Source organism: Motacilla alba, chromosome 15, assembly GCF_015832195.1.
Source record: "Motacilla alba alba isolate MOTALB_02 chromosome 15, Motacilla_alba_V1.0_pri, whole genome shotgun sequence".
NCBI classification, from domain to species: Eukaryota; Metazoa; Chordata; class Aves; order Passeriformes; family Motacillidae; genus Motacilla; species Motacilla alba.
The window spans coordinates 5,991,019-6,015,350 of record NC_052030.1 but is presented as its reverse complement, the minus strand read 5'-3'; the positions used below and the strand labels follow the sequence as shown (position 1 = coordinate 6,015,350).

Sequence of the window (24,332 nt, the reverse complement as noted above, 5' to 3'; positions counted from 1 at the left end):
AACTGGAAAGTGTTGTTCATGTTGTAAAACTACTTTAACTTCTATCAGGTGTAAAAGAAAGCAGATGATCATAGCTAAATAACATTCACAACCCTTCCTACAGGTACAGGGCGAGCCATGATATTCCATGCCAGAATGGACTTTGCATACATGTACATGTTTTAATGTCAAAATGTAAACTCCATTTTGAATAAAGGGCTAGTTTGGCCCTGCCATTGTTTTTGCTTAAACTAGAAATCACTAAAGTCTATTTGGGCAAGAAAGTAAGTTAAGCTATGTTTACTATTAAAATACAGAAATCAGACCATGAAAAATCTATTCATTAATTCATTAAACACTGAAAAACCTGTATTGTCTGCTTTCTAGAGTGACCTTTACTAAGTAAAATCTTCAGGCAGTTAGGCTAGCATAGATTTAACTGCTACCAGGATCACAGAGCACCTCAGCTCAAATCTTATTCAGCAATACTCTAGAAATGAATGAGCCAAACCCTGAGAACAGCTCAGCCTCTGCTAGAGGAGAAACAGTTAATGCTCATCAGTGCCATGGCTCAGCAGAGCTGCTTCACAGCCAGGAATTACTTTGTCCAGCCTCAGTTAATCCACAGCTGCTGTGCCTGCTGGAAGTGAGTGCCAGCAGCAGCACAGGTGCTCACTCCCTGCTTGGACCCATCTGGGGCAGAGCCAAGGGCAGGGAGTAGAGGAAGAGACAAAAGTGTAAAGAATCTCACATGGGCAGTGACCCAAGTGCAGTCCTGTGCAGAGGATAAGCTCAGCTCTAGTTGTGGCTGTTCTCCAGCTCAGGCTACCTGGACTCTGGCAGTACAGACCTACTGCTGTCCCCAGTCAGAGCTGCAGCACTTGGGGCATGGGGGAGAACCCCAAACTACACCACTGCCCTGTTACTGAAAGTTTACAGGGACAAAAAGGCATCTCATAGAAGGTTCTCAAGTTTTAGATGAGGCATCTGCCCATCCTTGTCTATCTGGAAGTCAGATATCCTGGTGTTTTCCAGCTGGTAAGACAGAACACTGGAGTTCACATTGCCAAAATTGTTCTGGTAACCCAGCTGCTGACAGTTGGTGTTTTTATAGTCCCTCTGATACACTAAAATATAATGGGATGTTACTATGAACATCTCAAATCCCAAAGATACTTGTTATTTGGATCTTTATTTCTTCAATTATATCCTGTCAAAACATAGGTTTTTGTACAAGGAAGACCATACAGCTCACAAAAAATGCCATTTTATCCCTAGGGTTTGGGGTTTTTTGAGATCTGGAAAGATATTTATTTCATGCCCCTAAGACAGCACTTGAATAAGAGAAAGGGTAGCTGGCTATCTTCCATTCTCTCAAGATGGAAATACTATGTGTGATTTGCATGAAGAGCATCCCTATCTCTATGAGATGAAATGATGGATTATTGAAGATGGCAGGTAAGTGTGCACTGAATGACTTCATTCTGAGCCTCAGGCAGTCCAGAGGGATCATATCACTGACAAGACTAATAATCTGATCAGAGAAGCTACAGGAGTTCCTCCCAGCCAAAGCAGAATGAACAAAGGGAATGCTGTGCTCAGAGTACTCCTCAGGTCTACAGCTGATCGAGCTGACACAACAGAAAGAGCACCCACACTTCGGTTCCTCTCAGGATTCATTTTGGGGGTTGTCCAGACTGACTCTCACTATGCAGAGGTCCCACAATTGGCTCAAAATAGGCAAAAGCCCTAAGAATAGCAACACAGATTTCTGTATTTTGGAAAAACTTCTGAAAGGAAAAACCTCAAATGTTTGTGGCAGTCCTAAAACCACATAAAAATCAGATTCAGTTCATTTATGAGTTTTTAAGAGCAACTAAGAGCACTGTCTTCTCTCTCTGGCCCTACCAGAGGACAAAGCCTGAGAACTCAATTAGCAAGAAAAGATAGCGCAAAACCAACAGGTAACCCAACAAAACAATTGAAAGCTTTTATTGTGATACCTCGAATAGATACAGTATAGTGAAACAACAAATGATGTACAGTATTGCAAGGACAAAACAGCAACACAGCCATGTCACCTGTAAAAGAAAGCGTTTTAAAGAGTTTAAGAAACAATGAGGCACAACTCAACTGCCATTTATGACTCATGCTTTAGACCTTAAACCACTTGTAACAGTCCTTTTAAAAGAAACCTCTGAAGCATCTGTTCCTTTTCCAGTAAGTGTTTGTACTGCTGGTTGGCTTAACATGAGTCTCCATGAAGTCCAATAAAGTGTCCAAGAAGTTTAACAATAATTTGACAGCTTCTTCCTCTCATGGCCAATATCCAAGGCTGGAGATGAGTGAAGTTTGGTCTGTGAGTCTGGAGGTCACTGCTGCTGCAATCTGGCTGCTGAGATGAGCGGGCAGGAGGAGCCCTAGGAGCGGCACTCGGAGGGAAGTGCATGGCCACCAACCCTGGCACCCAGCCTTGGGGAACGCTTGCACTGATCCACCAGCAGGAAATACAGATGACCTTTGATTATAGGTGCAATGGGGACCCAGTCAGAATCTCTGAGGCCAGTTTTTAACTCAAAAGAAATGTCATAACTCATATTCCCTCTCCTCTCCCAAGGACTGCAAGCACAAAGGCACACCACCAAGACTGGTCACTCTGCTGGGCCTTGCTACTGGGACATTAAGATGGAGCCATAACAATCTTCCTTCACACAGTTTGCCATTGTACAGCTTACAACCAACAAGGGAAATTCAGATCCTGGCCCTTTTAACTGGCAGATAAAATTAAGATTACCAGGCCGCTAAAAGCATAAAGGAGAAGTGGTTAGGCTGAGCAATCCCTCACCAAATTGGTCAGCAATCCCTCACCAAATTCTGCAGCTGATTTCACAGCAAGTTTGCAACGTGACAGGATTTTTATACATGGCAGCATTGCCTTTTAGTAAACAAAAAGGTACTTAAAGTAACCAGCCAAATAGGGTTTGGAGACAGATTCGGTCCTGGAAAACCATTGTTACAACCATTATTTTGGACTTAGACAGAGAATGTATGGTCAGATTACTAAAGTCACACCAAAGTATGATTAATTACTTTAGGACAGGCATGGCGCTTTAGAGGTTCAGTGGAAAAAACTTTCAATACATGTACATTTTTGCTAGCAAATTCCTATGCATCCCAATGAACATTTCTTCTAAGCCAGCTCATAGTCAGTTCATTTGGTCCAAGAAAGAGCCAGCAAGAAACAAAGGTTCACAAAAGCTTTTTGTTACAATTTATAAAAAAACAAAATACAAAATAAATGTTAAGACCAAAAATAACCAGTACAAGTAACAAAAGTGCTCAAGTTGGAGGGGAAGTAAACTTGCCCAGAGCAAACACATACAAACTTTAAATATAATCTTTAATATATTACAAAAATTGGTTAGAGGGAAAATGCTTTAGTAAAATTTTTTTTTCAAGTAAGTTTATTTTTCTTTCAAATGACTGCTGGAGGGTTCAGTGACCAGACTGACCTCTTCACATCAGCCAGCAGTCATTGCTATCTGGATTCAACTTTCACCAAAACCAATAACAAGAATTCTCTATATCTTTATGAGGGGAGAAAATAATCATTGATGCTGCCAAACAACATGGGAAAAAATTCACATATTCCCTCAAAATAGTAAGCCTCAAGAATTGTTACATGGCAGCATAAAATAGTGATTCTGTACTAGTTCTACTCTTAATCCTTCTAAGCATCCATTCTTAATAAAAGACCAAAAAGAATATTGCTTTGTTTGGTTCTCTTAAAAGCCATAAACATCACATATAGGTCATTAACTCTTTATGCCAGTAGTCTGAAGCTCTATGTGCTAAGCACTTGGAAGTCCCAACCTTTGGCATCAAAGTTAATTAAGGTTTTGGTGAAAATATCCAGTTTGAAATATAAATAATGCACTGAAGAAAGAGGTTGAATTTCTGAGAATTAGACTGTGTTACAGACAGCATTAGCTTACTAACAAGAGCTAGCCAAACCCCCAACTTTGGAGAGAAAAATCTTTAATACTTTACATATTTTCTGTCATTTCAACTCTCTCTGGAAAAGCAGCCATTACTTTTGCCTTCAGTCCAGTCCACTGCTTCAGCAAGTTGGCAGCCAGGAAATAAGAAAAGCCCAAAGATACACAAACCTCACACAAGCTGTTCACAAGTATCAACACTGCAACAGGACTTAGACGCCAACACAAACTTTTGCTGATAGAAGTTTTAGTGCCGTCTTTGTTGGCAACATACATTGCAATGGTGGAAAGCAAAATCCCAAAGAATTCCGGGTCAAAAAAAGCACGAGACGGGCAACACCCAAGCCCATCTTGCATCAATGGCATTGTTAAAAATGAGACCTGATGTGAACACGAAGTAGCAATGTGCAAGCCACAAAATCCAGGTTGAACTTGACTGTACCACCTCAGGCCTCTGGACTGAAACCCAACAGCTTGAACTACTTCTCTAATTCTTACGTTTTTAATTCATGGGTATCAATCATGACAATATCTGGCAGGCAGTTTAGCCAGCCTGTATCACAGAGAATGTGTACACCAGGGAGAATGCTCCTCCTCTCCACAAAAACACTGGAAAGCTGGTTGTAAAGATTTGTATTGCCCCTACCCATTGGCATAATTTTTCATGTCGGACATTTTCTAAAGTGCAGCAGAGTTCAGAAAGCCTATGAGAGATTCCCGAAAACAGAACAGCAGCAGCAGCACCTGTGATTAATTTCACAGGTGCCATATTAGAATTGTTATTGAGAGAAAGATTTCCTATTGCAAGGCTTCTGTATTGTTCACTTATAGGAGTTATGTAGTGTTAAAGGGGTTTTTTTCAAACAGTTTGTTCTCAAGCAGTAAAAGGATTAACATACAAAAAGTCTGTAGAGACTGTTTAATTTGAAAATTAAGTTAGCAAATTTATGTAGAGCGTTTCTTTCACAGTTGCTCAGTTTGCATACACAGATACCAACAGCTCATATTGTGCATATACTTTCCAGAAGTTTCTCTCATTAACTGATTCCATTAAAGAAACAGCATGAGAACAAAAGAGAAGGTGAGTTTCATATAAATTTTTATTATAAAAAGATACTTGGGGATGATTTAGCCAGCAAACCGGGAAACCCTTTCCCCACCCCCAAATTTTAAAAACTATCTTACTATTTTATTTTATGAAAAAACAAGTCAAACTTCCTTTCCCTCTTATTACTCCTCCTTTTCCTACAGGTACTATATTAATTTTCATGTCATAGGCTCTGGCCATTTCTCACAAAAATAAATATTTTTGTTCAAATGTAGCAGAAGCAGAAGACTTCAACAAGTTTCCTTGACATCAACCTCTTTGTCCAGTGCATTAGGACTATACAGTTACATGGAACCAGCCATAAAACTTTACTGATGCACAAGTCCCTGTTACTGGCAAAGGTACAGTACCAAAACTTTGTTTTTTCCTAATATACCAACTGATTTTTTTTTTTCAAAATAGAAGATGCATATATTTTTGTCTTTTTAATCTTGCAAGCTATAGTTTTATAAATTTTTTATCCAGCAAACTGCTTAGGGAATATGTTGGTCTTAAAAGAACATATTCTATAGCATTATTGATTTAAAATCTTTCTATGTTATTTCATTAAGATATCAAGCCTCTGGCATAACCTTTCCTAACAACTTGAGACCTGCTAACTTCAGTCAGTGCAATTGAAATCTTTTCTGAAGTGAGCACTGTACCTTTAACCAATTCACCTACAAGATGTACATAGGTTGTGGTACACTCAATTTGAAAAAAGAAGTTAATAACTACAATACTGCATCCTCTTCACTGCCAAACACATCAGAAATTGCTACATATAAAAAAGCACCCCATCCCATACATTCTTTCAGACTGCTCAGGGACAGAACTTCTACAGGACTGGAGTGTAGGTGTTTAGGCAAGAAGCATGCACAGCAGAAGTAGCATTAAAGGCATAGGTCAGAGAGAGATGCTAACCAGTAAAATCTGTTTTCAATTAGTGAACTGTTTCTCTAGTCTGAGAGAGTTTAGAAAAAGGTCATCCAAAATGTTCCAAAACAACTGTTCACACAATAATACACGTACAAAAAGAGGGAACTTACACAAGGAGAAAAGGCAAACATGGCCTGAAATAGCCACTTACACTACACTACTCATTTGTGAGGTTTCAGAGTTCAGTGATATTCTCAGGGCCACTCTAGCCAAGCTCTTCCTTTACTTTGCATTAGTCTTTGTAAAGCCTGTTCCACAGAATATAGTCCAAACAGAAGGAAAAAAAGGTTGTGGTTCACTCCCAGCCATTGTCTTTTATCATGTGGGCAAGTTCAATGATAAATTTTCCTTCTTTGTATTTCTGACTGCTCTCAAAAGCATGTTCCTGGAAAGGAAAAAATAAAAAAATCAAGACAACACTGAATTAAGTTCAGGAAATCAAGTGTTTAAAACATCAAACTTACAATAAAAATACAAACCAGGAGCCATTACAGTTAACAACCCATATTGGTTATACCAAGTAAGGGGAGGAGGGGAAAAAACGAGAGGTTGAAAAGCTCTGAGAAGAAAACAGAAGCAAACTTCTAAGTGGAATCAGCAGATCTACTGCACAGATCTACTGCACTTGCTGTAGAACTGATCATGTTTTCTCTCTGCTTAGGGAATTTTAATGCTTTTTAAAGTGAAGGTTAGGAAATGGCATGTTATACATGTTATTTATTTATTCCCAGATGTAATGAAAATAGGGAATGCAAACCTCTTCAAAAAGCTCTTCTTTATATTTATCATAACAGGAAATGCATTAGGAAAACTTCTAAGATCTGAAACTACACTGAATCAGTGAAAATCCTACCTAGACTCTAAGACTCTCAAAACCTCAGACTTGCAACACAGCTGCAAGTACACAGGTAAATTTTCAAACAACAGAATCGATTTCACATTATTTGTAAACAGAGTAAAACTCTCAGTACTGTTTATTGTAATTAGTATTTTTGCTGCATCACCAACTTTTGCAGTCCATGACACTACAGACTCACTTTGACGATTTCTCCCACCTGGTTTAGTGCACATGTGCTTGAGATACTTGCAAAAGGATTATCAAATACAGAAATATCAGATAGCTGTAATAGCACCTATAGCTCATGCTTGATTTGCAGTCCAGAATAAAGTTATTATCTGCTACAGCATTTCTGCAGATGCAAGGAAGCAAGACTACATTAGAGCCTGATATACACAAAAGCACCAGAGCTCACTCACATAAACTATCAGCAAAGGTGCTACTCAATGGCCACTCAAACATCTGTGCTTCAACATGCAAACATTTATTGAGGATTTAAGTATATTACTTACATATTTCCATCCAAGAGTGGTTTTACAGTTTTCACAATAGATATCTGCTACAGCATGTAAACCTGTCAGAAGAACTCTCTCCTCTGCTGGACCACAGCCCACATTTACCCTGAAAAAAGGGGAGAAATTATGTTAACAGATGAGTGTGTTTCTTTTCTTACTGTTCCCCAGCTTTTCTCTTGCAGACAAAAAGTAGTTAAAAAATGCCTAAGTTATTCAATGCTGCAGAAGTAACTTCCTCTGTTACACTGAGCAGGACAGGAAGAAAAAAGGGGTTTGATTTTTGGTTTTAAGTGGCTGTGGTGTCATTGTTGGTGATACCCACTTGCTGCCAGCAACAAAGATAAGCTAAATAGTTAAACTTCCAGAGAACAGAACACTACACAGTAACTGGACACTTCTACAGTTTCAGGCTTTAATTCAAAAACTATTTGAGACCTATCTAATGGAAGTCTGTACCAGTGAATCAGCACCAACAGCTGAATTTAGAACCAGCTCCAAAATAGCAGCAAGAAAAAAGCCTCATAAATATTTCTTTGCTACACATCAGCAGACTAAGCTCTGATGAACAAACAGTAATTTCAAAACAAAACATCCCTTGAAGTAGTGAATCAAGCCAGTTTTTCCACAAATGAGTCTATGCAGAAAACATGAGGCAAGACTAAACCAAGTTTTTAGACAGTTTTAAATATGAGCAAAATTTTGCCATTTTTGCTGCTGTAGTACCAGATTCTTCCTCTTAGAATTACAACAGAAATCTTAAGTCACCACTGAAGGACTACATATTAAAAGAATTTCAAGGATCTGCAATCAAATCCTTTGCAGTTACAGCTCCATTATCCTGGTCAAAAATAGACCAGGACACTCAACTGTATCTTTTTCAAAATGCTGCAACACAAAAACCTGCTGAAGAATAAAGACAAAAATGCAATCCTGCATGTAAAAAACTTAAAATACACCCATTAACAAATGCAAAGAGCCTCCTATCAAGGGAAGGACACGCCTAAGATTGCAAATATTAGGCTTGATAAGATCACAGAGACCTTTTGCCTCTAGCACATTTGCAATATTCAAGGTCATTAAAGATGTACCAAGTTTACTGAAACATTAACCTGTAAATGTATCCAACTGTCAGACTGGGAAATTCTTTAGACCACAGTAGAGTTGTCTAAAGAAAATTTACAGTCACTCAATATCTTGTGACTTCTGGAGTATCTCAGAATGGCAGACAGCTACCATTACATAGACAAAAGGAATTTCACAGTAACACACTTCTCCTAATCTTTCAGCTCTTAGCAGAATTACTTAAAATATAAGATAAACTCGTATATGCAAAGGAACGCTTCAGAATCAGCCCAGTAGCTCTTTAATAACTACTGCTGGTGAGTAAAGCCAGCATTAAAAAGAACAGGGCAAAGTACAGCTATTTTAATTCCTACTGTTTTCCCTTTGGGAAGCACAAAGTTACACTCTGCAGGTGGTGTGCAGAACCAGAACCACATACTTACACAGAATTGAAGAGGTAGGCTCGTCCCTGGCTTCCCTGAAAGGACTGCATAAAAAAAAAAATAAAAAATTGCACATGTTAAAAAACACAAGGCCCACCAAACAAAAAAACAGTTCCAGAAGGGTATGTAAGTAAACATATAATGATAACACAGATATAAACTATTTCAGATTAATTACTTTATACTAGTTCTTTATAGGAAAGTCTGGTCAGACAAGTTTTCATCTACATTAGATTTTTAATAATAATTTTATTTTACTTTGTCAAGTACTGTTGCTCAAAATTCAACACCCATAATGCATGCAAAACAGAGTTTTTCCTACCCCTCTGCAAGACACCAGTTCTCATTTTCCTAGACATCCTTCATGCTAATTGAAATAATCTGCTTTTAACTGAAAGGGAATTACTCCCATCTCCTCTGTCTTCCCTGGTTGCAGCCAAAAGATTATTTATTTCAATTTCATTACATCATTTGATATAAGACCAGTGAAATTCTGAACCAAGCATAAAACCCACATACTGTACTCAGGAAATGCATCTGATCAGTTTAAAACACAGAGATAAGCTCAGCTTCATTTTAGTAAGATAACTGTTACCATCAAAAGCCTGACCACAGGCATATGCTTTCCAATCTCCCACATTCCTGAGAAATGATGGACAAACGATGGCACTTAGACTTTCTTGGCTGGATCTAAATTAATAGTTTAGTTCAGAGCAGTAGCACAGTTTTGAATTAAAACCCCTCATCAGCCACACTTACTGAGGGCTGGTTTGGCTTGTGGAGCAGTTTCAGTGCCTGGGAACCACACCTTTGATCCCTCTGAACCAACTAAGCCAGCAGCTCTTCCATGCACTCAGCAATGTTAATGCAGACACAGAGCTGAACCTGTACTCGGGATGTGAGCTGCAGACATCCTGGGAGAACTTGGGAGCAGACCAGAGCCAGCCACAGGTAAAACATTCCAAACCTGTGTCAGACACATCACTGCTTTCATCTGGCTCCTTCTGCATTGAATTACTTGGTAATTTAGACACAGCCATTATTTCCCATCCAAACAGGATCACACTGGAAGTGAGTTTTCCTTTCTTCTCTCTTCCAAACTGAATTCCATTTAAAAATATATCTGTACACTGTCTTAATTTATTTTTTCTTCAAGCCTTTCCATTCTCTAACCTACTTTGAAAGAAAATTAACTACTTTATCCATGATGCAGAAAAAGTACAATTGTTTTTAAGAATCCTTGTGGTTCTAGTGTTGAACATCACAGACCAACTTTTCAGGAGCCTGTAATAGATCAACACAGAAGGTTTTTGGAAGGAAAATATCAACCTGAATACTTGTGCACGGTTTTAGTAACATCAGGCATGAAACCACAGGCAGAAGGTCCTTTCTGCAATGGATTCTTCTCCTGACATGTATTTAGTTATATTATTACAAGTCATTTGACACTAAAATAGGTATTTTGCCAGTCTACCAACTAGCAACATAATAGCAGTAATTTTTGTCTTTTAATTACTCAGGATAGTGTGCAAAAAAATCCCCCCACCTTGTAAAAGGAAAATGCATATAAAATAACCCTTTTTGATCAACACTATCCAGATTATATACTGCAATAAAGAATGTTTAAAGAAATCCCTGATTCTGAACTACTCCAGGTAGCAACAGTGGCAGAGTAGTTACATACAGCCCTTACATACTTGTAAAATCTTTAATATGAGAAATTCTACCTAACAGTTTACAGCACTAATATTTTATTATTTTAGCAGCCATGCAAAAGAAGTATTGAGAGAATATATTACTGTTCTCCACAAATACTTGAAGTGAGGTTGTAGCAAGGCGGGGTCAGTCTCCTCTCCCACGTAACAAGTGACAAGACCAGAGGAAATGGCCTCAGGTTGCACCAGGGAAGGTTTGGGTTGGGATTTCTTCACCAAAAGGGTTGTCAAACATTGGAACAGGCTACCCGGGACAGTGGTGAAGTCACCATAGACACAGATGTGGCACCTGGGGACATGGTTTAGTGGTAGACTTGTCACTGTTGGGTTTGTGGTTGGACTTGATGACCTTACAGGTGTCTTTTCCAACCTCAGTGATTCTAAAGAGGTTCTACCTTTAGCAAAAACAAAAGAAAAAGTACTGTCTCCACCAGCCAGAATTACAAGTCTTATTTTTCACCAGGCAAGGAAAACCAGATAGGCTGTGCAGGACAGTGAAAGCTGAAACCTCAGGCAGGACTGACCCTGAAAAGGGGAGACTTAGTTGAGAACAGAGTCTGAACAGTTCTGTCAGAAAGTAATTTATCCTTGCAGCTGCCTTTAAGACAAACAAACAAAAACCCCACCACTTGTTCAGTTCTCCTGAGATACTTAAACACACATCACAAAACTGGCAGAGCAGTGCAGACCTACACTCTGCAGTTCCTACAGAATAACCAGGACTCTCTAGACTACAGCCAGTAACAAAGAGAGAATGCTTACTGCAGGTGAAAACAAAATCTCTTCAGATATAGACTCTTAAAAATGCCCATTAACAAATGAGTAACTAGCCTGGGTAAACAACACATTAATTTAGAGAAAACTACAGATGTGCAACTCCAACATTTAAGAAAAGGTAAAGGAAAAAAAATCTTCAAAAATCCTCTTATTCAGTAAGAAGTAAACTTAAAACTAGAACTTCCTTGTTTCACGTACCTGAAATTATTAAAAAGCCATGATGACCACGATATTTGGTTAAACTACTGTAAAAATTCTTAGAATTAAAAAAGCTGCAGGCATTTCCCCTTGCTTTAAAAACTCCATGTTGTGAATTAGAATTCACAAATCCTTTTTCAAACAGCACCAATAAATACTCTCTATTATCATGTGCTAGCTTCTCTATTTATATGTGATTACACACACCAATCACATATAAATTAATGTGGTGGGTTGGGTGTTTTTTGTCTGGTCCTAGATAATAATTTTTAAACTACTTATATGCCATACATGAAGTTCCCCAGCAGGCTGGGAAAAAAAAAAAAAAAGACTTCAGAAAAAAAACAAGAGTCAGGAGATCTTCTGAACGATTTTATGCAATTATTTCTGCCAAGTTTATGTTTAGTCTTGACTTAGTATCACCTAATAAAAGCTCTCCTTTGACCCTGCATTTTTCAAAATTAAGCAGAGGGCAGTAACAGCATGCCAGGAACAGCACAAAAAGCAGCTATTCCCCTCTCTTGTTTCATAAGCTGAAAAAATGTTCAAGCCAAATGAAATACAAACCACCAGTTGGAAAGAACTGCTTTAGTTGTTTTTCTTTTCCTAATATATTTTTAAAGATGACTTGACTTTTCTTGCATGCTTTGCTTTATTGCCCTAGATGTACTGTACTCTCCTAGGCTTATTTCCCCTCAGAAATGGCCATTACCTTCTAATTTTTAGGATTATCAACGTAGAGTGGAGGGAGAAGCAGCACAGAATCTTTTTCCATGACAGTGATTTTAGAAAGAAAGCGTGCTCACGAACATCCCACTGTGAAAAGCTCCTCCATTCCAGCCTTGCCTCCTGTTCCCAGAGTGACTTTTGCATTTGATACCATCTTTTCTTACCTACACTCATGTTTGGAGGCTAAGGATTGTATTTACATACCACAGAACACTTGTTTCCTTGCCCAGCTGCAAAGAGCAAGTTCCTCCATGTTTACATCACTCAGGTAACTCGATGGGAACCTGCTGCAACTTGTGTAACTGCATTCTGGAACACAGAACATGGGTCCAGGCAACTCAGACTTCCCTTTAAAACCAGTGCCCAACCACATCATCTGTGTGAGCACTGAATGGTGTGCAATCCAGCCATGCAGAACTCCTATACACTGACTGCAATAAAAGCACTGCAAGGACTTTCATTTTTAAATTCCTATGCCTTTTAATTGTTATTGTCTCTTGTCAGCACTTGGCAGCCAGTTTCTTATTCACATGAACAGCTGAGATTTTTTTCCCCAAAACTGTATTCAAACACCACAAAAACATATACATCTGTCACAGATGCATTCTCTTAATGGTGTAAGAAAGATTTATTATCAGAGTTCTACTTTCTGATGCATCCTACTACTAGAAATGAAAAGAGGACAACTCAGTTTGGTGCTTGAGCTGCTTGCTAAGCTTGTAACTTGGCTATAAACAGAATATTTTGCATAACCAGAAAAAAAATTAATATGGAACATTTGTTTCTACCAGCACTAGGTTTCTCAGACTCTGCACTGTATGATTCAGTTATACTGATATGAATTTTAAGGGACTGACAGGTTGAACACCTTGTGTGTCAACGCCTCGAAGAAAATGAAAAAAGTACTTTAAATGGCAGTGTCAAGGACTAACAGGCACCACTGTTCAAACCAGTCTCCAGACAAACCACTTTTCAATAGAATAAACATCACCTATGCAAACATAAACTTTAACTGTGCAACATTTGTTCAGCACTCCCAAGATCACCAGCACTATACATAAGTCAAAACTAAAGCACAACATTCTATTTAAACTGAGTCCTAAATATATCTTACCCAGCAGAGAGGAATTAGAAGAGAGTGGCAAGTGTGACCAACTCTCATCAATAATGACTCACAGCAACCAGAATTTTCACTTAGAAGCTGGGCAATTTATCAGTTCCACTAATATCTGCAGTTGAACTTTAAACTTGCTATAAGGCTGCTTTTTCACGGTCCTCAATTAATAATTCTCTATTGATTTATGAGTTAAATTATTCCTCAGAAAATCTGTATCTTTGACCAGCTACCCATTTACACAGAAGGATGTGTAAGATCTATCATGTTTTCTTGTTTCAGCACTGCTGAAAGTATCCAGAATATCTAATAGTATCAGCAAGAATGTCCAACTGAGCTTACAAACTACAGTGAAGTCACCTGCAAGAACAGTTTGGAACTGGGATCTTTTCAAGTCATCTGACAGACCTCTGTCACTGATACAGGATGTAGTAAAGAAGCCTTATACGTGTTACACTTGCACACACATGCAGAATTGGGTATGATCCATGCTTGTAAGTTAAACCCACCCTTACCTCTAACACCACGAGTAGTTGTTTTACCCAGGAGGAAAGGAAGTATCAGTCAAGCAGAACATGTATTTACTGCCCTAAGGCACAGATGAAGGCATGGGTGGGGGAAGGGATGCTACTGAAAAGTTTTTGCCATCAGTTATTCCCCAGAGATGGGATTAGATTGCATGGCTAGAGATCATGCTCTACACCAAATACCCAGGGCAACTGCCATCTTAGCATGCACTGGGGGCAAGGCAGGCATTGTTCTGAGCAAGCCACAGGGGCATTACCAGTGTCTGCAAGCTACTTCAAACACAGCAATAAAATATTAAAGAAGGAAAATGAAAGAAATCCATAGGTTTTCATCCGGTTTAATTTCCTTTCATTTGCTGGAGTTGCCCTTACAAGCTAAGATAGATCAAGCTGAATCAGTTCTCTGGACAAATAAGCAAATTTGGGAAATACAGAAAATTGTACTTGTTAGGGGCAGCATTCTTAAAGTAAACCAGAAACACAGGTGCTCTGATGTGTGAAATTATCTCTTCAGCAAGATGCATCAGAGAGTGTAAGGATATCCTCTCACTTCAAGACTTGCAACATAAATTCAGAAAACTCAATTCAACATAAGGTAGAGACAAAAAAAATTATCAGGGGAAAACCCCCACATTTGTTCCAGTTGGTGTTTCCCTCACATCCAACTCCTTGATAATACAGACCACCAGAGATGCTGCTGCCCAGCTGCTTCCTAGCAAACGCTAGAAGACTCCATGATAAATACTAAATACTTTTTTAAAGTTCATTCCCATTCAAGTATTTACTGAATTTGATAAAGCAAGTTACAAAGTTCACTATGTAGAGAATAGCCTTTAAAAAGTCTACCCAAAAACATGCATACCTGCAAACCTGGCAAATGATATTTCCCCAAAGTGAAGACTTTCACGCAGGACAAGTTACCTTGACCTATGCAGGTTCTTGAATGGATTTCAGAAATAATTATGTCAAAATACACAGAGTAAAACACTTCCCTTGCACCCTTCCAACTCCTTTAAGCCTTCAAATCTATTCTTGGATGTTTTCCAAAGATTGCTTCTCTTCCAAAAACTAGGTTCTTCCCCCAGAAGAAAAAAATGAACCCAAAAAACTAGATGCCTCTTGGAGAAAGAAGTTATCACCAGAGTATTTATGCAATTAGAGAGGGAACAAAAACAGCCCTCAAACATACATAAAACAGGCCCATCTATCTTTCCAAATACTCATTATATCATAAGCAAAGGAGGATTACAAATTGAACCAAGCTAAGGACAGCATATTTACTTAAAGACAATAAACCCTTTAGAAGAATTCCTCTTGATCTCATCAGTTAAACAATGGAGGACAAAACCACAGACTGCTAAACAAGGCTAAAAATGTTTTAGCATCTATTTATACTTAAGACTCTTCCTTCTCATCAATAATAGAAGAGCAATCATACTGAATGCCTTGGAGAACAAAACTTAACCACCAAGATCATTCTTTCACTCACAAGTGCAAAGATTTCCCAATGCAGTCAATGACAGTTACACATATATATATGTATATATACCTTTATGCAGAACTCATTCTTGAAAATATTGACACATCTAGTCTTGTCTGTGACTTCACATGACTTTTTTCCCCTCTGGTCAGATATGCTTGGCAATGAATGAGACAGAAGAAAGTGACAGTATTTATATAGACATCTATACAATGTAATCAAAATTCTCTCCATTCCCAGAATTAAGGCACACTGTAAGATGCTTCAACAGTCCTTCAAGCAGGTCAACCTTGAGTAACAAAACATTATTCTTTGCAGTATATCCAATAGATTCCAAGATTCTATTAAGTTGGTTTTTTTAAATTTGTTGGATCACACCTGAATTTCTAAACAATTATTGGAACTTAGCCACTCTCAAGTGCTTTGGAACTCATGCTCTTCAAGTAACATTTGTCTCCTATAAAATTAACTACTCTTAATGTATCACTGCACATTTCCTACCATTACACAACAAATCAAAAGAAAGCTCCTTCAGTCAGGCCTTCCACAAAACTTATTCCAGAACTGCTCCAAGAGCAGCAAATATATAACATTTTATTTAGGCCACAAAAGTGGCAACCTTCCCTGTACTTCAAGAAGTCTGTAGAAGTTCTCTCAAAAATTATGTTTGGATTTTTAAAATTATTATTACTAACTTATATTGGTCACTTTTTATGTGCTGTTTGAACATCTTAAATCTATGAAGTATCAATTTTAAATCCACTAAGTGCTTCCTATTGCATCAGCTCCTTGCCTTACTCTTCATTAAGACCTGTGGTTATTTGCTCATAGTTTACTTCTCTTCTGTGCCTACAGTCATGGTAGGATATGATTCTAAAAATATCTGCCTCTTTAAAGAAGTTTTTAAAAGCCATAGGTTCTTCCCCATCTTGTGAACATACCCCAGTGTAGTGATGATTGGTTTATTCCTTCTCATAGCATTTTAAAAAATACTTTAACATCCTGACAGACTCTGAAGGCTTCACCAAAGAAAGAGAGCATCCAGCACTCACAGACCTGTCAGCAACACAAGTCAATCACCTCCAAGCTGCACCTGACACCACCTCAAACTTACACTTACTTCAATTAAAAGTCACCTACAGTTCATTAGTTCTCTGACTGGGTATCCTTCAAATCAATGGTTATCCCAAGACAACCTGGGAGCTATAAATTATTATAGTAACTGTTCATACATGTGTGCATGTGTAGAGCTGTACAGAATAATGTTTGTCATTTCTCTACTGCCAATGACCTCCGGGTTTGGAGCTCCTAATCTCAACCAGTCCTCTTCCCATGCCTTCCCCAGGCTCCTCCCCAGCTGCAGAAAACACAAGGTTATTACAGAGTGAAAACCTCTAGAAGCATATGCTCTAACCACTAACATCATGTTGATTTCAATACTGGGCAATACACAGAGTCCTTTCACAGCTGCAGAGAAAACTAAAACCACAACTGAATTCACTTGAGCAGGTAACACATTTTCATCCTGTCTCATTAATCTGTGTTCTTATTTCTAAGCCATTGCCAAGACTCTTGGTTGCCATTTTATCACCAGCAAGGGCACAAGAAAAAAGAGAGCTTTGTGATTCATTCCAGGGCAAGAAAGAGATCCTGCTGTTCAAACAGAACAGAAATAAAATGAAAAGGTGATTCGTGTATGCTGCCATCCTTGTCAGACAATTGGCAGCAACAGTTCTCAAAAGCAGAATTGCAAATCTGTATTGAAGTCAGAGACTCTTAGGATCAGAATCAAAGGGATGACTGACAGAAATATGCAGCACTTTTTGCTTTTCCATGACAGACCAACGTTTAAGAGAAACACCACCCAGTTCACAGCATAGCTTTATCTTCTCATCTTCAAGTAAAAAACCACTACAGTGTCAGGTATAATAAATTCTTACATCTCAAAGCACATTAGAAAGCCAGCTGGAGCTGCTTTAAATTAGAAGTGCACCACACATTTTGGTTCATTTTCCCTGAGCACACATGGGAAAGAAACAACCACCATGTACCCAGAAAAGATGGGGTGAGGGACAGCCCCCAAAGAAGCAGCTACAGCCAGGCATTAAGTAATGCTGTTTGCCTTTATCTGCTGCAGAGAACCTGAGGGTTCTGACATGACATGGTACAGGAAGCATTTGGAATAAAGAAAGAATCTACAACCAAAGATTGTATTTAGAGAATGTAACACAGCTTTGGCTTTGAACTAGGCCTTCAAGGTAAGGCAGTGGGGGAAAGTCAGGCTGAACAGTCTGTCTCTACTCCATCAGTAAATCCAAACCAGCCCAGGAACCACACTGTTCTTTGTTCACTTTAGATGGTGTAGAATCAACTTCCTCCACTTCAGGTTGGTTTATGCTTGTTTGGGATTTTTCTCCCTGCATCTGAAAAGTTACAGTAACTAGAATTCTAGATATGTCAAAAAACCATCTCTCTCACTAACCTAAGTTCATTGCATATAATGTGCCTCAATGAAGGCACTTTAGGAGAAGTTCAGGAAAAAAAAAATCAAATTTTATTTGCACTCCCCACCCTCCCCAGGGCCAACTGTACTTATTTTTCATGATCCGAGTCTATCTATTGCTTTGCAGTTGTTCCCATCAGGAGAACTTCTCCCATGTTGGATTATGGAAAGCTTCAGCCTAAGGAAGATGGGTTTTCCAAAGCTATGTCCCAAATACAAGTACAATAGATGACAAACGTTCTTTTTATTTTAAAAGCATACAAAAAATATACCACACATTTAAATGCATTTCTTTTACCATACAGATTTAGACAATAAAATATGGTTAAGAAATCTTAAATTGACAAAATATGAATCAACTGTCAAATAAGCATATGGTCAACCTGCAAGTACAAATATTTTTGTAAAATGTCTTCATCAAAAATTAAGGAAGCCAGAAATCAAGCAGAATCCACCTCTAACACCCTTCCCAACACCATCAGAAACAACTTAAAAGTAATTCTTTGTATTTACTACAGATTTTTCAAGAGTCCTCTATGCTTTCTTTGAATTGAAAATTTGATTCTTAACATTTGAAATTATTTATGAAGCTGTAAAATGAACACATGATTTGCTTAACATATTTGAAGCATTCTGCTGACCAAAGCTCCCAAGCCCTTGGAGAAAACTGGCTCATGGAGCAACAGTGGCAGCTTAGCTGGCATGCAAAAATCTAAGTCCACAAAAAGAAGAGCTTCCTATTAAGTATGTGCTTGGATTGCATTTTCTCAATGAATTAATACATGCTAAGAGACACAGCAAAAAAAGAGTTTCTTGCTTCTTTTAAGTATCTACAACCTGAAGTTCAGGAAAGATCAACCCCTCCCAGTACTTTCTGGCCCGGAACATGAAGTGAATAATGAAACTCTGAGTGCCTGTAATTTAGAATCCAGTGGTGCCAAAAAGGCCTCATACTCAAATTCTGAAATCAACATGGAAAAAAATAAATTCAAATAAAAGGAAAAAATTGTATGTGGAAAACCCATTATTGCCTGGTAATTACCCATTACTGCCTTGGATAAGCAAGCAGGTATACTTTCTCCTCACCCAAAGAAACCTAAATTCAGAAGTGGCAGCATTTTCAAGCCCTCCCATCTCTTTAGCACTGAAGAGCAGCATTAGCTGAGTGCTGCTGAACACACAAACAGGCAGGAGCAACAGAGAGAACTTTCAGTGTCAAACCCTTTATAACTAACTTTATTTGACAAAACAGTAATATAGAGAACATTTTGTATTAAAAAGTTTGAAAAGCAACTGAAGTGTTTTCTCCATGACAGCATAAAGAGTAATTTAATCAGGAGTTTGTTTGAAGCAAAGAATAAACCAGTCTGTCAAGTATTTATCCCAAACTTCAGGCTTTCCTACATATTTCATACATTACAAGTCTTGGTTTCTTCTAGCAACAGGGAAAAAGGGCAGGCCTAGCCTGTTTCAAGGTTCCACCTATTCTCTAAGCCCAGACAGTCCAACTATTTTGAACATCTCTGGCTAATCATATTCCTTAGGAGCTGGTAGACAACAAAAGTGTGTTTACAGATTCCATAACACAAGTGGAACACCCTAGAAACAGACAGTTTTGTGACCTTCAGTCCAACAGAGTCAGAAGAAATCTCTACTGGAATAATCATAACCTGAATCATTTCCCTACCCAGAGACCATGCTTTCTTCTGAAAGCTTTCCTCAGCAGACTTTTCAGATACAACAGCTTACAAACAGTACCCACCTGACAGCAGACCCAGGTTGTTAACATGGGCAATATATTAGATCAACCTTTATGTCACATTTAGAAGTTTCCAGAATATATCCAGTTCTTAGTACACAACATGTATGACTCAAGAGCGAACCCAGGGAAGATACTTTGAAGTATGCATCAATTTGCATCCCTTATCTACTGGCAGTGGTGTCACAGTGACAACCATTTTGGTTAAGAAATAATTCATGAGGTCTCTAAAGAAACCACTTGCCTTGGAGATCAATTCATCGTGATTGGCGAGATGGGCTCTGCAGTGGATGCAGCTGTAGGTTCGATGACAGTTTGGCAGGTAAGCCTGGAACGTTTTTGATTTTGTCATTTTTACCATCTCTGCTGGTGGCTCCTCACTCAGCTCAGGGCTGGCACTTGAAGAATTACAACTTTGCTGAACTCGCTGACAAAAGAAACACTGGAATATGCAAGCAAAAGCCGTTGTTGTTCTGGAGTGTGTGTGGCACTTTCCACACAAATGACAGAAGAGAAACAGTCACAACCTGTAGGTGAAAAGAGCAGAACAATTAGCAGCTTACAACAAGACCAGAGTTAACTTGTTATTCAACAAGTCCAGCCATAAAGCAAAGCATTATTTGGAGCAAATAACTGGAGCCTGGCTGCACTACAGGCCCCTTTTTCTAAGGAACTGCACAGTTCAAGTTCCATTCAACAAAGCAAAAAAGCAGTTCTGTTCCACTAATGGCTTCTACTCCATCACACTTCTAATGAGGGACAAGATTCAAACAGTTCTCCACGAAACACAAGCACTTTCTACGTTATACCAGATGTACTCTTTGAGACATCCATGCAGAAATTCACACTAAAAAGGTAGGGAATGAGAGGAAGTTAATTGTCTTTGAAGTTCCAATGGTCAGTTCCAATACAGTGAGCAACAAGGAAAGCAATCTTGGAAAACACTTGTTCTGTCCAACAGTCAATATATTTCATATATTTGCACTTTTTGTTTTCAGCAAAAATTTTGCAGGACCACATCTGCTCTAAGTCAAACACCAAGTAAGACCTGCCACCCTGTTCAGGGATCCATGTCTACTCTTTCAAGCTCTGCAGAATTATGCCTTTAGGCAAAGACCTTCTTGACTGGTGTCCTGATCAAAGCTAAATAGGTACTTCCTCACTGTACCAGAATAGCCTCAATGGAAGCCACCAAACCCACAATGTGATACTGAGGCTAAATTCTGCACAGAGAACACCCAACTGCATCCTTAATCCTCAGAGTGCATTTCAGAGATGTTACACGTCAGAGCCAGAGCCTTCTGCTGTGCTGGAAAGCAAACCTTTTTCGTTTGCCTGAAAACGGAACAGATGCTGAGCACTGGTAACATCTCCTGCTCCGTCAGAGGCCAGCAGCTCCAGGCTGTGTATGCACCACGCTAATGAGTGCCCCAAACACTGCACAGTCAACTTATGTCATCGGCTGTCAGGTGACTGCCTGAGTAGGTCAGCAGCACAAACAGAATTGAGAGGCATATAAAGAAAAACAGAAAGAATTTAAGCCTTCTGATCCAGCTAAGAGCATGCAGATGACTTATCACAGTTGTGAACTGCGTGCAGGGCAGCACTAACCGCTCTTCTAGCAGAGGGATGCTGGTAACACAGCTAGAGCAGATAGCGACAGCCACATAAACTAAAGTCTGTTTATAGGAAGCAGTCACTGTTCAAAAGAAGCCTTGAGAATGTAATCTGTACAGCAGGCCTAGCACATGAGGCAACCACAGCAAAACTTAAAGGAGTTTCAGTTTAGATTTTTTTTTCATCCTAAGCAGCAGAAAACTCAAACTACTGAAGGACTTGCCAGACAAAAATTTCTTAAACAAAGAATTGCAAGGGCAGAGATAAGCCACAAACAAGACATGCAACACACCACAGGCAATCCAAAAAATAAAGCAGCAATGGGAACAAGCTATCATCCAAAGCATGGATCTACACATGAGAATGATTGGGAAAACACCTGATAAAGGACACATTTATACGTTCAAAATATTAACTCATTTGGCATGAAGAGCAGGACTCAAATCTTAATAGCAATTTAAACAAATATTACATACTTCTTGTCCCAAGATAACTTATTACAACTGCACAGGGAAGAATTACACTATTTGCAGAAAACAGTTCACTCTTGGAGAGCAGTTAGATATGAAACCACTTTTATTAGGATTAAGATATATGAGAAAAGTGATCTAAGAAAATGAGGTTTCTGTTAAGTTCCCAGTTTGAACTCAATGTTAGATACAGATCCTATTCAGGTTAACAGAAATAGATAAAACCAGAACAAAACAGGGTTTCAGAATGAAAGGCACCACACACTAGGATGTTTTGACTCTGGCTTAAATTAAACCCTTTCCATCAGTAATTGGAACACGAGTTCAACCCTTGCAGAAGTTCAGTAGGTGTAAATGTGGCACTTGGGGATATGGCTTAGTGGTGCCCTTGGCAGTCCTGGGTTAATAGTTGAACTCAATGTTCTTAGACATCTTTTCTAACCTTAGCAATTCTGTGACCTGGAATATAAAAGGAAAATATTTTTCTTCAACACATTCCTAGAAGTGCTTTTAAACACTTCTAAAGGCAATCTGGACTCTTCCAGATTCAATGTACCAGGTTCTTCAACTACAGAAATTAAAATAATTCCAAGGCCGATTTAACAAAACTGAAATTGCTCTATTGAAAAAGACGACTCTGTTTGACACACACCATAGGAACCGCAGACTTGCTGTGCCTTTGCAGGCACAATTCAAAACAAACCATTTCCTAGCTCGCTCTAACAATGGTGAATAAACACAGTATCACTTCCCTCTCGTAGTTCCGAGCAGTTCCTCAGGCTGCTGCTCATTATTCCGCACAGAACAGAGCAAAAACCCGAACCAACTATTCGCCTCTCGTTCTTTGGCCGCGGCACAGTCCGCGCGTCGGTCCTGCGCAAAGACAGGCGTGGCCCCTGAAGCTCCACTTGTGTTCGCACCTACCAGCGCAGCCCAGGGGCTGTCCCGGCCGCAGGAGCCGGGCACGGCGATCTCCGCGCTCCTCCCGGGGCAGCCCCGGCCCGGCCGCCCGACCCCCGCAGCTCCCGGGGCTGGGGGCGAAGCGCGGCCCCGTCCCGCCGCCCGTGACGTCACCGGGGCGGGGCGCGGGGCGGCCAATGGGGCGGGGCGGCCCCGCCCCGCGCGGGTCCCGGATGTGTAAACAAACACCCCGACGAGCGTGGCGGGGGGGCGGCCCCGCACGGGCCCCGCGCCGCCGCGGAACAGCGGCCGCCCGCCGCGCGAGGGGGTCCCGCGCCAGCCACGGCAGGAGCTGCCTCAGGAACCGGCCTCTCCGCCGTTCCTGTGGGGCTCTAAGGAAGGAGCGACATGAAATACGCTCAAAGACTCCGTGAGCGGCTGCAAAACGCCGGACACAGCCTGTGCACGCACTGTCAGTAACCTGCGGTGAGCTTACTCCAGCAGGGAAAAATCTCCGAGTTAAAGACTGAGCCACAGGAGCCTCATTTTCACCTTTACGTACCAGGAAATAACAGCAAAAAATAAGCGCGGAGAAAGTTACCGGCTGACACCCGGCTGCCCCGGCGGGAGGGAGCCGCTGGCCCCGTGCGCCTTTAAAGCCGTTTCCTCTCTCACGCCGGAGCACGAAGCTGCCGCGGCGGGTGGCGCCGTCGCCTTTTCTGTCCCCCCCCGCAGCGATTCCAGCAGGACAGCGGCTCGTTCCCCGCTGTGGCCACCGGCACGGCCCCGCGCTGCTCCGGCCGCCGGCTCCGTGCAGAAACCCACGGCTCCCGGCGCCGCACGGCGCGGGCGAGAGCGCGGGGGGACCCCACCGGCTCCCAGCGCACCGAGCTCAGCTTCGCCCCCCCCTCAATTATGTAAACCGCCCTTACCCGCCCCGCACCGAGAAGGCTGCGGGCAGACAGCGCTGCCGTCATTTCCAGGCACTATAAATAGCGCCCGAGCCTCCTCCCGCCAGCAAAGTTGCCTCGGCGGCCCCGCGCACACGGGAGACGGCGGCCCCCCCGGCCGGGGCGCAGCACGGGGCTCCCCTCGCAGCCGCCTTCCGCCCGTACTCTCTCCCCCCGCAAAGACTAAATCCTAGCACAGGGAAGAGGGGCCGCTTCTCACCCGCTCGGTACTCACCGCTGCGCCGCGCCGACTCCGCTCCCAGCCCGGGCTCCGAGCAGCCCCCGGGCCCCTCTCCCTTAGGGGCCAAGGGTAGGAGGGAAGGCGGGACCCCCGGTCCTAGCGCGGCGGGCAGCGAAAGCTCCGCGCCAGGCCTTCGCCGAAAAACAAAGAGGGAGGGTCAAGGGAGAGGGGTGGGACACGACGGCTTCCCTCGCTCGAAGGTACCTTCTCGGCGGCGGCCACCGGTGGAGGGAGGGGAAGGTCATAGACGGGGGCCGGGCGCGCGGGTGCCGCGCTGAGGGCCGAGGGGCGGCCGAGGCATCGTGCCGTGCCGTGCCCGTGCCGTGCGCTCCGCCCGGGCTCCGGCTCCCGCTCCCGCCGCCGCCGCCTTTGTTTTGCTGTGCCCCGGCCCGGGGGCGCAGCGGCCGTTAAACGCGCTTCCCCCCCTGCCGCCAGCCAATCGCCGCACGCCCTCGCGCCCGCGCGCGCCCCCCGCGCCCGGCCCCGCCCCT

At 41.2% G+C, this 24,332-nt stretch overlaps 1 protein-coding gene across 1 annotated transcript; it reads right to left on the bottom strand.

The window, feature by feature from the left end:
* Window positions 1-1,944: 1,944 nt before the first annotated feature.
* On the bottom strand, window positions 1,945-24,332 carry YPEL1 (yippee like 1). Its single transcript, XM_038151994.1, has 5 exons — window positions 23,836-24,332; window positions 19,908-20,190; window positions 8,862-8,905; window positions 7,354-7,462; window positions 1,945-6,388 (listed from the first exon to the last, which is right to left on the bottom strand). The coding sequence occupies exons 2-5, from the start codon at window positions 20,022-20,024 to the stop codon at window positions 6,299-6,301; spliced, it is 360 nt and encodes a 119-aa protein (XP_038007922.1). The 5' UTR covers window positions 20,025-20,190; window positions 23,836-24,332; the 3' UTR covers window positions 1,945-6,298.